We start from the raw sequence: 14,618 nt of genomic DNA on the forward strand, positions 1-14,618 counted from the left end.
CCGACGTGAGGCCAGCCGACATGCGCACTGAAGAAATTCGATGGAGGCTGTGCATTTATGTCCTTGCTGGTGACGTCAATGTAGCCGCACGTGACAGCTCCCAGCACAGTTTGAAGTAGGCTTGTGCGCAGTCTTCAAAATGTCCCATGGGTTCAGCGAGGATGAGCGTGCGATTCATTCCTCTGGCCGCCGCTGTCGATCCAAAGGCAAGCAACTGCATGAAGAAAACAAACGGATTTGACATGATGCCGACGTGAGGCCAGCCGACATGCGCACTGAAGAAATTCGATGGAGGCTGTGCATTTATGTCCTTGCTGGTGACGTCAATGTAGCCGCACGTGACAGCTCCCAGCACAGTTTGAAGTAGGCTTGTGCGCAGTCTTCAAAATGTCCCATGGGTTCAGCGAGGATGAGCGTGCGATTCATTCCTCTGGCCGCCGCTGTCGATCCAAAGGCAAGCAACTGCATGAAGAAAACAAACGGATTTGACATAATGCCGACGTGAGGCCAGCCGACATGCCCGCTGAAGAAATTCGATGGATGCTGTGCATTTGTGTTCTGGGCTGGTGACGTCAATGTAGCCGCACGTGACAGCTCCCAGCACGGTTTGAAGTAGGATTGTGCGCAGTCTTCCAAATGTCCCATGGGTTCAGCGAGGATGAGCGTGCGATTCATTCCTCTGGCCGCCGCTGTCGATCCAAAGGCAAGCAACTGCATGAAGAAAACAAACGGATTTGACATGATGCCGACGTGAGGCCAGCCGACATGCGCACTGAAGAAATTCGATGGAGGCTGTGCATTTATGTCCTTGCTGGTGACGTCAATGTAGCCGCACATGACAGCTCCCAGCACAGTTTGAAGTAGGCTTGTGCGCAGTCTTCAAAATAACCCATGGGTTCAGCGAGGATGAGCGTGCGATTCATGCCTCTGGCCGCCGCTGTCGATCCAAAGGCAAGCAACTGCATGAAGAAAACAAACGGATTTGACATGATGCCGACGTGAGGCCAGCCGACATGCCCGCTGAAGAAATTCGATGGATGCTGTGCATTTAGGTCCTGGGCAGGTGACGTCAATGTAGCCGCACGTGACAGCTCCCAGCACGGTTTGAAGTAGGCTTGTGCGCACTCTTTAAAATGTCCCATGGGTTCAGCGAGGATGAGCGTGCGATTCATTCCTCTGGCCGCCGCTGTCGATCCAAAGGCAAGCAACTGCATGAAGAAAACAAACGGATTTAACATGATGCCGACGTGAGGCCCGCCGACATGCCCACTCATGCCACGGTTGTGGTCAGTGAGAAGTATCAGGGGCAGATTTACCAACTGTAAAAGAAAACCAGGGTCTGTAGTCGTCACTAATTCATTCCCAAAACGCTACTAAGCCGGTTTCATGCGGCTGAATCCCCCAAAACGTATTCCTCGCGTACACCTGCGAATATTTACTTAAACCGAAACCAGACAAAACACTACAAGACCTATTAGGGATATTAAAGTGCAAGCTCTTGCATCGGCTCCTTTGCGTTATGTGTAAAGTTTACACATTATCTTTACTGAAACCTACGTACACTGTTTGCGAGCGCCACTGATTGTCTCAAGACTACAGAAACCAAACAGATAAGTTTCGCCTTGCTTTTCCTAAAGCGTGGGGCGGCACCTGGTCTTCCGGCGTCTCATAGCAATAGACCCTGGATTTACCGCCACATAACGCGGCGTCAGCGGTGAAAACCTCTGATGACAAAGTACGGTAGCACCAACAAAGGTAATGTCAGGCGGAGGGCCTTCGGAGAGAGCAAGGACTAATGTGAATATGCTAGTGGAACATACTGGGACTAACCCGAAAGATTTGCTAATTTCACACATCTTTCTGCTTACTGTTCTTTGTGTTCTGGTAACGCTTACCTGGCTGAATTTTTTCTGCTGGCATCTATTTTGATTCATAAATCAAAGGCACCTAATGTTTTTATTGCGCTTATCAGGTCAATCTATTGTGCCTGTCAACATAATTCGCCAGCTTAAGTTAACGCTTGGATGAAATAGAAAAATCTAAGCCTGCTATTCTACCGTCATTTCGTAATTTTGTGCATTTTATATTGAACATTTTCTCTCGGTTATTTGTTCGGATATTGGTTCAATGCACTTTTTTCCTTTATTTTGATGCCATCTATTCGTCTCGTCATCCAACCTTGACCGAAGGTCCCAGTGCAGTCTTTGACTCGGGGACCTCTTTTGGTATTTCATATCTGTCGAAACATGTAACAACTTTGCGAAGCCATACATTATGCAAAAAATGTCTAATTCGCAAGATAAGTACACATGTACAAACAGCCTTACTTCAAGATGTATTACGTTTAAGCTTTAGTTATAGGATACATTTATACATTTTTGTCTCAATGCGAAACTTTCATAAGCCTATGTGAACTGTACAAGCAAATGGCAGTGTTGGTGGGCATTTTTATTATTCCACATGGCTCTGAATATAAATCTCCAGCAGTCTGTATTTAAGTATTTAATTATTTTCTAATGTATGCCGACACATGCTAACATGATGTGACCGTCTATTTTTGACCTGCTATGGTCGGACCTGCTATGGTTGGAATAATACTTTATTAGGTGGTCTAGTGAACGCCTTGGGCGGCTTGAGAAATTTCAAATAATTGTTTTTCTCTTCCTAGATTCCTTTATCAGTCTTACTGAAGAAAGAATTTGAAAAAGTTAACATTACACTGAACGATACAGAGAAGGTTGAAGTGAGTCATTATTACTGCCAGGATATAATTCGAGTTCTTAGACACTGCCAACCCGTAAGTATCATTTTGCACATTGCATGATCTTTTGCACGTCATTCTATTCGACAATATCAGTTTTGGCTCAGAGTCGAGCGAAAACGAAACCTTTCGACCGCCCGCGTCGTTCTGAATGGTGTGATTTCACTGACTTCTTTTTTTCTAAAGTTGAAATAGAACTAGTAAAGTAGCATTTTCTTTCGTATTCTAATACAATATAAGGATGTTTTTATTGCGATGGCAATTATATGGACATTCCAAGCGCATTTCTATCGTGGTCATCGTCACCGTTGTCGTCGCCGTCGCCGTGAGGCTCGGTATAAAGTACAACAGCGATACAATCGTCGCCGCGTGCCGTACGCTGTATGTGCGAGTGAAAGCGTACGTGGGTCATCCGGCAATCGCGGCTCAATGTAGCGCACGATAGGGAGGAACACAGGCCGGAAGCGCGCGGTCTTTCGCACGCGAGACACGGGGGCAAGGCGACGACGGAGAGGGAGAGGGAGTGGGGCGTTGCGTTCTGCTCCGTCGGCTGCTGTTCACAGCGCAGCCACGCGGGAGCGGTATTTTGAAAGCGATCTGGGATGTGGGCGCAGAGCGCGCTCGGCGGGCCTCATCTTGAAAGTGTTCTGCGATAGGGACAAAGTGCATGCGCCGAGTGCCGGTAGCTTCGTATGCGCTGTGCTTTCGACGTTTAGTTCGCGTTGAAGCGAGACGAGAGACAGCGTGAAGGTCAATTTGCCCGCTGCTGCTGGCGCGCTTTCTCACTCCGGCGTTTTCACAGCGAGTTTCCGCGGTCATCTAGCGAGATTTGTTCATGTTTACCTGTGCGCGCGTGACACCGTGCTTGTCTATTTAGCTAGTAAGCGAATGTTTTCAACATTATACGTCCTTGCTCCGTATAGCTCTCTACTAATTTGCTATCGGAATCGATGCTTAGCCTTTCGGGAGAAACTGCGACTTTTTATAATTTGTGGTTAAGTACGCGTGACAGAATTTAAATGAGGGGTGCCTTCGTCATCGGTCAAGTACATGAATGTCCCGGGGGTGTTTCTAATCGTGTACTGCATTTACCTAAATTTCTCGATTACTAAGGCTCTATTCGCGATAATACTGACGCCTTAATATTGACTCAAGCCCTAATTCTACACATTAGCTTGAGTTACCACTTGCCTTTAGTGTCCCTTTAAGAGCTATTTCTGTAGAAAACTTATGGAATCCCACACTTAGAAAAATTGCTAAATAAACTTTTAAACGCTACGGCATTTCGAAAAAAGTGGTGCACGTGACTGTTAGAGGTTCACAGGACGCATTTTATTATTGTTCTCATTTCGTTACCTCCTCCCTTGCTTATGTTAGAGCCAGACTAAAACTTGAATGATATGCTTCACCTTCGACGTTTAATACATGGAGTTAAAAAAGAGTACATTGCCATACGTATACACTCCATCTAGCGGCATTTGGAAATTTTCTTCCCCTACACTAATATTCCTATTTCCCGTAATGAGAAATATTAGTTTAGGATCGTTTCATCAAAGCTTGTGTAATATATCGACATGCATGTATAACCTTTCCCTATACTCATTTTCTACATTTAACCAACGGTACGAAATTTTCGCTTGGCGCAAGACGAGCCTAAGTATACCAGAAATACGCAAGATGATGTTACCGATTCAATAACTTAAGCGTCTTATCCAATCAGATTCCTCGCATGACGCCATCAGTGGCGTACATTGTCGCAGATACGCAAGCGCCAGCGATTATGCTGAAATGTACAGAGCTAAGCGATTGAAACGCGATACTGAGAGAGCATAACGACTGCCGCTCTTTACTCCACTTTTAAACGCTGGATGATCGCTGGGCGGCCGCATTCAGTCGTAATGCGTTGTTATGGCATTAGTTTTCATTGCATGTCGTAATACATAGTTTATGATGATGATGATGACAGATCGCGGGATTAAATTAAAATTAAGTTATGGGGTTTTACGTGCACAAACCACGATCTGATTATGAGGCACGCCGATTATTTGATCCCGCGACCTCATGCTTAGCAGCTTAACACCATAGCCACTAAGCAACCACGGTGGCTAGATCGCGGAATTAAATCCGCCGCTGCCGCACTTTGATGGGAGCGAAATGCAATAATGCCCGTGCACTGTGCAGTACGTGCACGTTAAAGAACCCCACGTGGTCACAATTAACCCGAAGTCCCCTACTCCGGCACGTGCATCATAACCGGGTTGTGATTTTGGCCCGTAACACCCCTAATATTAGTTTACTTTTAATGATGATGGTGATGTTTTATTGGTTTCGCCTTTGAAACGGAACGGTGCCAAATATTCACATAGCCGGCTTCAGCTGATCGGGTATGCTATACGTGCTCTTCCGTCTAACATTTTGCCAATATCTCGTTAATCTTTTTCTCTTACATGAAACGGTTATTGTCAACCTTGTACGGTTACCTATGCTTGCAACGGATCGAGTCCAATCAATTTCTTGCTTGCTCTTTTCCTCCACGAGAACTGTAAACGTTTCTTGTCTATCTCGACTGCTGACCGGTTAATCATTCCAGCCTAGAGCACTGCACGGGCTCGGGCTTACCCGAAAGCCCGGGCCCGGCCCGGCCCGTGGGCCGGGCCGGGCCGGTTAGAGCAGTTCTTTCACGGGCTCGGGCCGGGCTCGGGCACGGCGTGTGCTTCTTGACCCGGGCCCGGGCCGGGCTCATGTTTTCTGACGCGGGCCCGGGCCAGGCTCGGGCTTTCTGCGAGTTATTCTCGGGCTTCTCAACTCTGAAAAACATGTATTTTTCGGTCTCGGGCCGGGTTCGGGCCGGTTTCGAGCCGGGCTCGGGCCGGGCTAGGGCTTAAGGTAAAACGGTGGCGGGTCAGGCCGGGCGGGTAACGTAGATTATTTCCGGGCCCGGGCCGGGCCCGGGTCTCGCCATAAAGGTTTTGATCGGGCTCGGGCGGGCCGCCCAATGTAAAAACGGGCCCGTGGAGTGCTCTATTCCAGCCCCTTCAAATACCAGCGTTTCTGTAACGTAGACGGTATTTACGGGTCTCACTGGGTGAATACCTTCCACTTCTATTAGGATAGGTTGATGTGCTGCAGCAGACACATGCCTCAAATTGTTGCGAATATTTGCTTCCGTTCGAGCCTCGGATAGCAAGGTCATTGCGTCATTGTAGTACATTTCCATGTAATTACTTTGCTGCCATTCTCATAATTTCCATTTTCTTCTTTAGTTCAATTCTTTACATGGAATTCACTGTCTCGGCCTTTCTCACTTTCTGGTTGTCCATTTGCAATTTCAATTGCCCTGTACTTGGGTGCCATTGTTTTGACCTCTTCTTCCATTCTTTGTCACGCTTTTAGGTACAGATATTTGTGCACTCTATCCTCCCATTTAGTTTCATGCATGTTCCTGAGTCTTTCTTCGAAACCTATTTTGCTCTGCGCTTCCCTGACTTCAAAAGAGGCCCAACCCATGTCACCCTGAACAGCTTTATTTGTGGTTTTACCGTACGCACCCAAAGACAACCGGCCTACCGATCTTTCCTTAACTTCCAACCCCAACAAGATGTTCAATTTCAGTCAAGAAATAGGCATTTAAGAACCTTAGCGCTGGCACGACTACTCGCTTTTTGAATTTCACTCGCCACACCATAATAATTGTAGCCACAAAGTGCTCCAGATTTCATTATTATGGCAGCATTCCGCTTCCCTGTCATTTTTAGATTATCTTAGTAGAAGCTTGAGCAGGTCTTTCTCTCTTGTTTGTTTACATGCATGTATTTATACTGCATGTACATAGTCTCTGCCGATCCAAGCATAGTGCAGGATGTATAAGTGCAGTGATCATAGGTTAGTGGCGTCTAGGATCTCTCAATTTGACAAGAAAAAGAATAAAGTTCGGCATGAAGAAACAGGCCAACCAAGAGGCAGTAAGGGTAAAAACAGACCAATTCAGGCTGGTGCTCGCAAGCAAATATGCAGCTTTAGAAAAGGAAGATAAAGACAACATAGAGGTAATGAATGAAACCGTAACTAGGTTGATCTCAGAAGCAGCAATTGAAGTGGGAGGTAAGGCACCAAGGCAACCAGTAGGTAAGCTCTCCCAAGAAACAAAGGACCTAATAAAGAAACGACAAAACATGAAAATGTCCAACTCAAGAGATCATATAGAATTCACTGAACTGTCAAAACTGATCAACAAGAAGAAAGTAAGGGATATTCGAAATTATAACGTGGGAAAGATTGAGGAAGCCGTAAAATATGAACGCAGCATTAAATCAGTAAGAAGAAAGTTTGGAATAGGACAAGGCAAGATGTATGCACTGAAAGATAAGCATAGTAATATCATCAGCAATTTCGATGACATAGTAAAAGCAGCGGAAGAATTCTATACTGACCTGGACAGTACCCAAAACAGCCAAGCTACTTTCATTCGAAATAGTGATGAACCGCATACAGAGGCTCCTTCTATAACTAGCGATGAAGTTAGAAGGGCCTTGAAAGACATGACCAGGGGAAAAGCTGCTGGAGAAGTTGGAATAACAGTAGATTTAATCAAAGATGGAGTAGATATCCTGCTTGAAAAGCTTGCGAACCTTTATATGCAATGCCTCACAACTTCAAGTATATCAGAGAGCTGGAAGAACGCCAACATTGTACTAATCCATAAGAAGGGAGACGTTAAACAATTGAATAATTATAGACCCATTAGCTTGCTTTCAGTATTGTATAAAATATTCACCAAGATAATTTCAATAGAATCAGGGCAACACTTGACTTCAGCCAACCAAGAGAACAGGCTGGCTTTAGGAAGGGATATTCTACGATGGATCATATCGATGTCATCAATCAGGTAATCTAGAAATCTGCGGAGTACAATCAACCTCTCGATATGGCTTTTATATATTATGAAAAGGCATTTGATTCAGTAGAGATACCAGCACTCATAGAGCCATTGCGTAATCAAGGAGTACAGAAGGCATACTTGAATATCTTAGCAAATATCTACAAGGATTCCACAGCTACCTTGATTCTCCACAAGAAAAGTAGAAAGTTACCTATCAAGGAAGGGGTGAGGCAAGGAGATACAATCTCTCCAATTCTATTGACTTCATGCTTAGAAGAAGTATTCAAGCTCTTTGACTGGGAAGGCTAAGAAGTAAGGATCAATGGCGTATATCTCAGCAACCTTTGGTTTGCAGATGACATTGTTCTACCCAGCAATAATGGAGAGGAAATACAGCAAATGATTGAGGACCTTAACCGAGGAAGCGCAAGAGTGGGATTGAAGATTAATATGCAGAAGACAAAGATAATGTTCAGTAGCCTAGCACAGGGAACAAGAATTCAGGATCGCCAGTCAGGCTCTAGAGTCTGTAAAGGAGTACGTTTATCTAGGTCAATTAGTCACAGGGGACCCTGATCATGAGAAAAAAATTTACAGGAGAATAAAATTGGGTTGGAGTGCATACGGCCGGCATGGCGAAATCATGAATGGGAGCGTACCACTGTTATTGAAAAGAAGAAAAAGTACAATCATTGCATTCTACCGGTGCTAACATGTGAGGCTGAAACTCTGAGGTTAAAAAGAAGCTCGAGAACAAGTTAACGACCGCACAAAGAGCGATGGAACGAAAATCTTAGGACTAGCGTTAAGAGACAGGAAGAGAGCGGTGTGGATCAGAGAACAAACGGGGATAGCCGATATTCTAGTTGACATTAAGCGGAAGAAATGGAGCAGGGCAGGCTATGTAATGCGTAGGATGGATAACCGGTGGACCATTAGGGTTACAGAATGGATACGAAGAGAAGGGAAGCGCAGTCGAGCTCGGCAGAAAACTTGATGGGATGATGAAGTTAGGAAATTTGCAGGCGCGAGTTGGAATACGCTAGCGCAAGACAGGGCTAATTGGAGATCGCAGGAAGAGGCCTTCGTCCTGCAGTGGACATAAAATATAGGCTGATCATGATGATGATTTATACTGCTTGACTATGGCTGTAACTTGTTCTTGATTTGAAACCACGCCACTACTGATCTCTTCATTAACTATCCATATCAGCAATTTCCCTGTGCTAACTTAAGACCTATTTTTTGGCTGTGTTGTCAGAGATATTCTCAACTCTCATTAAATTTCTTTTTCTTTTGTCCTAGTAGCGCCATGTCGTGCGCATACATAAGCCCAGCAAATTACTGTTGCACCCTTCGCCCAATACGGATGTAAAATAAGTCAAACCCCATTTCACTGTTTTTCACTTGCATTTATATGCCCTTAAAATTTAACGGGAACAAGAATGAAGACAGAAGGAATCGCTTGCTTAAGTCCCCGGTAAATTTCGACAACTCCATAGCATTTCCAGTCTTCCCATCAATTTGTACTTTATTGCCCGTGTGTATCTCAGCAGACCCATTAAATTGTCATCTGCACCTACGTGATTGAGACTATCCCACACCCAATTCCCGTCCACAATGTCGTAAGCTCCCTGAATATGTAAAACTGATATCCATATTGTACATTTAGAGTAATTGAAATTTCTATGCAATGGGTTAGTACAGAAACATTATCCTCTGAGCAACTTCCACATTTGAACCCATTCTGTAGTTTCCCCAGTATCTCATTTTTAACCACCAACTCTTACAGTTCTAATTTCATTCTTGTATTGCCATTCGATATATCATCGGCGTATTTGTAAATGTACTGTACAAATACGTCTTGTACTTCTCACATTTGCATTTGTAGATCAGGTTCATCTTGCATTCCAGCCGTCAAATCAAATTTTCTTTGTTTTGGTCACATGCTCTATGGCATTATTAAGCAGTACTTTGCCCATTGGACCAAGCTCTTTGATTAGCTGTGTTGCGATTTCATGTGGTCCTGCTGCTTTCTTATTAGGGGCATGTTCTGCATTTCTTTGCAATAAAAGGTTTCTACACCTAATTTTGAACTCTGCGGCTTGTTTGCTGCTGGATCAGTCTGAATGAGCACTACGCTTTTAAGAGCACAGCTCTTAGGTGCCCGTTCATGCAGCGAGCGTCGGTATCGTCACTTGTAACCGAGCGAACGAGCACAGCGAAAGATGAGACCGAACGCTGAGCGCAGCAGGGGATGAAAAAAGCGGCGATAGCGACAAGACGCGAAGAGGAAAGCGGCGAGGAGGGTGCAGCGGAAGCAGAAGGCCGAAAGCGGAGGAGGGTATGGCGAAGGCCGTGAGCGTCGTATAAAGCTGCGCTCAAATTTCACATTAGGAAGTATCTCAATCGTCAGTGATCTTTTTTTTTTCTTGCTGAAGTTATCCCTTATAGGGCCCCTTCTGTAGCCCAGAGTGTCGTCTCTTTCGAAGGTGTTACAGCCTTCATCCCTTCAAGCCGTTTGCGAACTTTAGTCGGAGCTCCGAGTGCTCTTACTTGAGTGTCAAATCACTTCGGTGTGCTTTTTCGAGCTACGTGTCACCAGCGCCCACTGGTGGCACGAAAAGCGCTGGCTGCCATGTATTCCGTATATCACGTTTCAATCGCTTAGCACTGTACGATTAGTCACATACAGTGTGTTTCAGCGAACACTTTCGAAAATGTATAAAGTTTACCTGTGGCAGATAGCACAATAACCAGTTCATGAGCCGGTCTACTCGAACAGGCGGACATTACTTGCAAAAAATAAAATGCATATTCGACAAATAACAACAATTGACTAATTAAGTTTCTAACTATTTACCTTATGACCCATATTGCAATTTACAAATTGTAGTCGTGGAGTTCGAAGGCAGATCCACTTGAAACCGATTCTCCGGATGACACCAGTTTCGAGACACTTATTCCGGAACTTTGCGAAGAAATGCATTGGCGCTCGAAATATTTTGGTTATGGTTTTGCGTTTATTTATTTTTTCCTATCCTCCTTCCCCCGCTGTTATTAAGGCACTGTTTATAATTTCGTTCTTTTCTTCTTATTTTAGACCAACTATTACTGTGTAACTATTCAGTACTAGCTCCCCCCTACGTAATACCTCCTTTGAGGACCTGTAGGGGTATTGTGGATGAATAAATACGTAAATAAATAAATAAATAAATAAATAAATAAATAAATAAATAAATAAATAAATAAATAAATAAATAAATTACCATCATTACCCATTACTATAAATAATTCTCGGTTCTTGGCACTTTACGGGTTTTTTGACCTATCTTCTCGCTTTGTCATTGTAATAATCAAAAATAGTTATATATATAGACTATCACGATTATTTATCAATATTTATATTCCTCATGTAATTATCTATCGATTGATATATCATGTTATAGGGTTTGTGATGATATGATGAGTGATCAAATTTTTGTACATATTTTTTCCCGATTGTTCGTCAGAAGTTTGGTCCACTTTTTCAGTCACCTCGATCAAAACGAGACATCTAAGACGTTCACTGTAACATCTTGAAACTGGTGTCATCCTCAGAATTCTTTCCAAGTGGATCCGCCTTGTGAACTTCACGGCTAGAATTTCTAAATTGGAATAGGGGGGGGAGGCATGAGGTAAATAGTTGAAAACATAATTACTGAAATTTTGGTAATTACTCTATTATGCATTTCATTTCTTGCACATAATGTCGGCCTCTTTGAGTAGACCAGCTCATAAACTAGAATTGTGCCATCGGCCTCAAGCAACTTTATAACCGTCTTATAACCTAATCTTGCACCCTGTTCTTCCTTTTTTTCTTATAACTAGGATAACGTTAGCTGGGAGACACGGTCTCTTACAGTCGTATATTTAGGTACCGTTTCTTGTTTCACTGCGTGATCCTGCCGAACACAAACTCGACTTCGTGCACTGTGTGTGGGTGGTATATATAAGCCGATTTCTTACACGATGTTCTTCTTTAGGAAAGCAATGCAGCAAGAGATGCATTGCTAATACACAAAGCATAAGAGGATGCTATAGTTTTGTTCCATCTATACATACACTTTAGCTGCCTAGAGGAAGAAGTTTCTCCAGTGTGTATTTTATGTAACATACAAGCACTTGCTGCTGGACTGGTCAGTGGGTACTCGATACAGTACTTCATTGGAAACACATACACCCCACAGCAGCATACTCCTGACATCTCTGCATGAAATATTTTGTTATATGGATGTGCGTAGTCCAAATTTGTTTCGCGAACGGTCTGTTGTAATCAAATTGAATGTATCACAGCTTATTTATAACGGTATGATTCTAAACCAGATCAATTAACTCTGGAATACCGCTGTCGGCCTAATACTTAGATGTCTGTGACATTTTTTTTTCTTTTCTAGGAACACTCTTTATAACTATGCAGGATTTCTTGCATTGTTTCCTTACCTTGAATATGTACAAATGAGCAATGAAAGCGAGCGCAAGAGCCGTAATAGGAGTGAATGCATAACTTTGTTGGACAAAAGTGCGCGTGACGTTCTCGACTATTTATATATTACCAACGAACGCAACCACACCGCGATTAAGAATGAGGTAAGTTGTGTGCATTCTACAACACTGAATCAGTTTTTCCATCATGCTGTAAACTACCAAAATATAGCATGAAGAAAGAACGAAAGTGCCGATAAAACCATCAAGTGAGTTATGCTTTTTCGCAATTCAGGGCAGGGGGAATGCAAGTATTCTAATCCAATTATTACCCTTCTGTGCTATTGCCCGGGCAATCAGACGTTTTCACGGTGATCAGCTGCTCATGCGCGATGGATGATACGAAAGAATTCGAACAGAGGAACAGGAACGGGTACCTAATAATTGTCAAGCCCTGTAAGTTCACTAGTTGGTGGATTGGTTCTTAACAGATTTGCGCACACTTGCAAAAGCAGATAAGCTGCATTGTTTGGACACGTCGATTGAAATGCTTATTGGAGTCGATTACACAGTGTATTGGGCTTGAAGTGCTCAAGGAAGTAAGGAAAATAAGAGGTGAAAGGCAGAGAGGTTAACCAGGTTAAGTGTCCGGTTGGCTACTCTGCCGCCGTAATTGACATGCAGCAAACCAGCTTAGGTTGGCCTGCTGCTGCGGTGATATGCTACTGAAAGAAAACGTCTGTTGACCAGAACACGCAGGCTTGGTGGGGTCAATTAAAAGAACAGGCAACAGGACGCCAAATCTCTAGGCGTCAGTGCGCCTGCTCAGATTTGCTTCGATGCAACGGTGCGGCAACTGCACTAGCGTTTCGCGAAGGGCAGCCCCGCGTTCGTGTTATCTGCAGTAGTTAGGTATAGAATATTGTTTCTTGTGCCCCGCTCCACTCCGCCTGCGAGTGGTAACACAAGTGCGCATGTACCAATCTCTAATCCGCGAGTGCGTGAGCGGATCGGCGCCACCGTTCTCCTAGACTCGTAGAGCTCATCGAGAGGAACACCAAAGCTTAGAGATCGAGACCAAAGAAAATAAAAAACGGCTGTGCCACTGCCATGGGTCTGCTTATCAGGTCAGGAGAAGCATAGAATATTTGATCCTAGTTACGATGACAATTTGTTGACGTCAACACAAGCGGCAACATACGATCCTTTGACAGCTATTTTGCAGCCTCACTGCTTCGTGTGACACTGCACGTGTGTTCAGAAGTAACAAAAATAAAGTGCCTTCATTGACGTCTATGGAAACAGAAATTACTAGAATAAAGAAAGATACACCGCGTGCAATTGATGATCTTGGATATGCTATATATTCTTTGCAGTAGTCCCGTCTTCTACCATCAGGTGCAGGAGTAAGCTACTTCATGCCCACCGCACGCGTTGAACGCTCAGATAAAACCGATTTTTTAAATGCGAAGCATTTCTTGGCGAACATTTGCTACTTTGACATTATCTATCTATTTATCTATCTATCTATCTATCTATCTATCTATCTATCTAGCCACCTACGTCTTCGTGCTCTCATGGTCGTTTCGTTAACCTGGCTTGTACAAAAATTGACATACTATAACAAGAGTATATGACGAACATAAATTACATGTCATGATATGAATATCGCTACATGCGTGTCATGTAGGTCATGAAACAGCCGCCTACGTCTTGGTGTTCTCATGGTCGTTTCTTTAAGATACCAAAATTTGCATAGTATGACAGGAGTGTATGAAGAACATAACTGATAGGTCATGACATGCGCGTCATGTAGGTCATGACTATGACCCAGCGAAAAAAGATTAACACTCAGGAACCACTGAAACGTGGATACGAAGTGAAGGAAACACTCAAGAATGCTGCTAGAAGTCATAGTCATGAGCTTGACTAAGCAAAAATGACAATGACTCACCAAAAAAGGATGAACACTCGAAAGCCACGACATCGGGCCCACGACATCGCAACGGGATTTGGCTTCCCGGTGCTATCGTGGGCGGAGCCACCGACTTGACCTTAGGGAGCCTACGGCTCCCCCTGGCCAGTTTCTCAAGGCCAATAAAAGTTCTTTCGAGTGACGGTGCCTCATTCTGCAAACTAGACTTGGAAGAACAGAGAGAAAAATGCACGTTCCTTTTTTTTCATTTAAGTTTCAAGGTAATTACTTCTTCCCCTCAAGAAATTTTGCACGCTATTGGCTTATATCGTCCACCAGAATAAACAAATGGTCCTTTATTTGGGACCATGTGAGAACGTGCATTTTCCTCTCTGTTCTTCCAAGTCTAGTTTTCAGAATGAGGCACCGTCACTCGAAAGCCACTCAAATTGGTTCGGACGTGGGTACTAAGTGAAGGAAACACTAAAGGATTATGGTGGAAGTCATAGTCATGACCATGACTGAGCAAAAATGACAATGACTCAGCGAGAAAAGATTAACACTCAAAAACCACTGAAATGGGTTCGCACGTGAGCACT

The 14,618-nt window shown here is 43.9% G+C and overlaps 2 protein-coding genes across 4 annotated transcripts in view; both read left to right on the forward strand.

Annotated features, from left to right (window-relative positions):
- The window catches only part of LOC119433754 (neprilysin-1-like), a 293,006-nt gene that overhangs the window by 207,457 nt on the left and 70,931 nt on the right, over positions 1–14,618 (forward strand). The gene's annotated exons all lie outside the window — the stretch shown is intronic.
- Positions 2,664–14,618, forward strand: part of LOC119433750 (neprilysin-1-like) — a 52,385-nt gene continuing 40,430 nt past the window's right edge. For both annotated transcript variants that reach the window (XM_049659312.1, XM_037701008.2), the window contains exons 1-2: positions 2,664–2,797; positions 12,077–12,269. In XM_049659312.1, coding sequence (XP_049515269.1) covers positions 12,138–12,269 — 132 coding nt within the window. In that variant the 5' untranslated portion in view covers positions 2,664–2,797; positions 12,077–12,137. The remainder of the gene's footprint in view (positions 2,798–12,076; positions 12,270–14,618) is intronic.

The sequence above is a fragment of the Dermacentor silvarum genome, chromosome 11, assembly GCF_013339745.2.
Source record: "Dermacentor silvarum isolate Dsil-2018 chromosome 11, BIME_Dsil_1.4, whole genome shotgun sequence".
NCBI lineage: Eukaryota > Metazoa > Arthropoda > Arachnida > Ixodida > Ixodidae > Dermacentor > Dermacentor silvarum.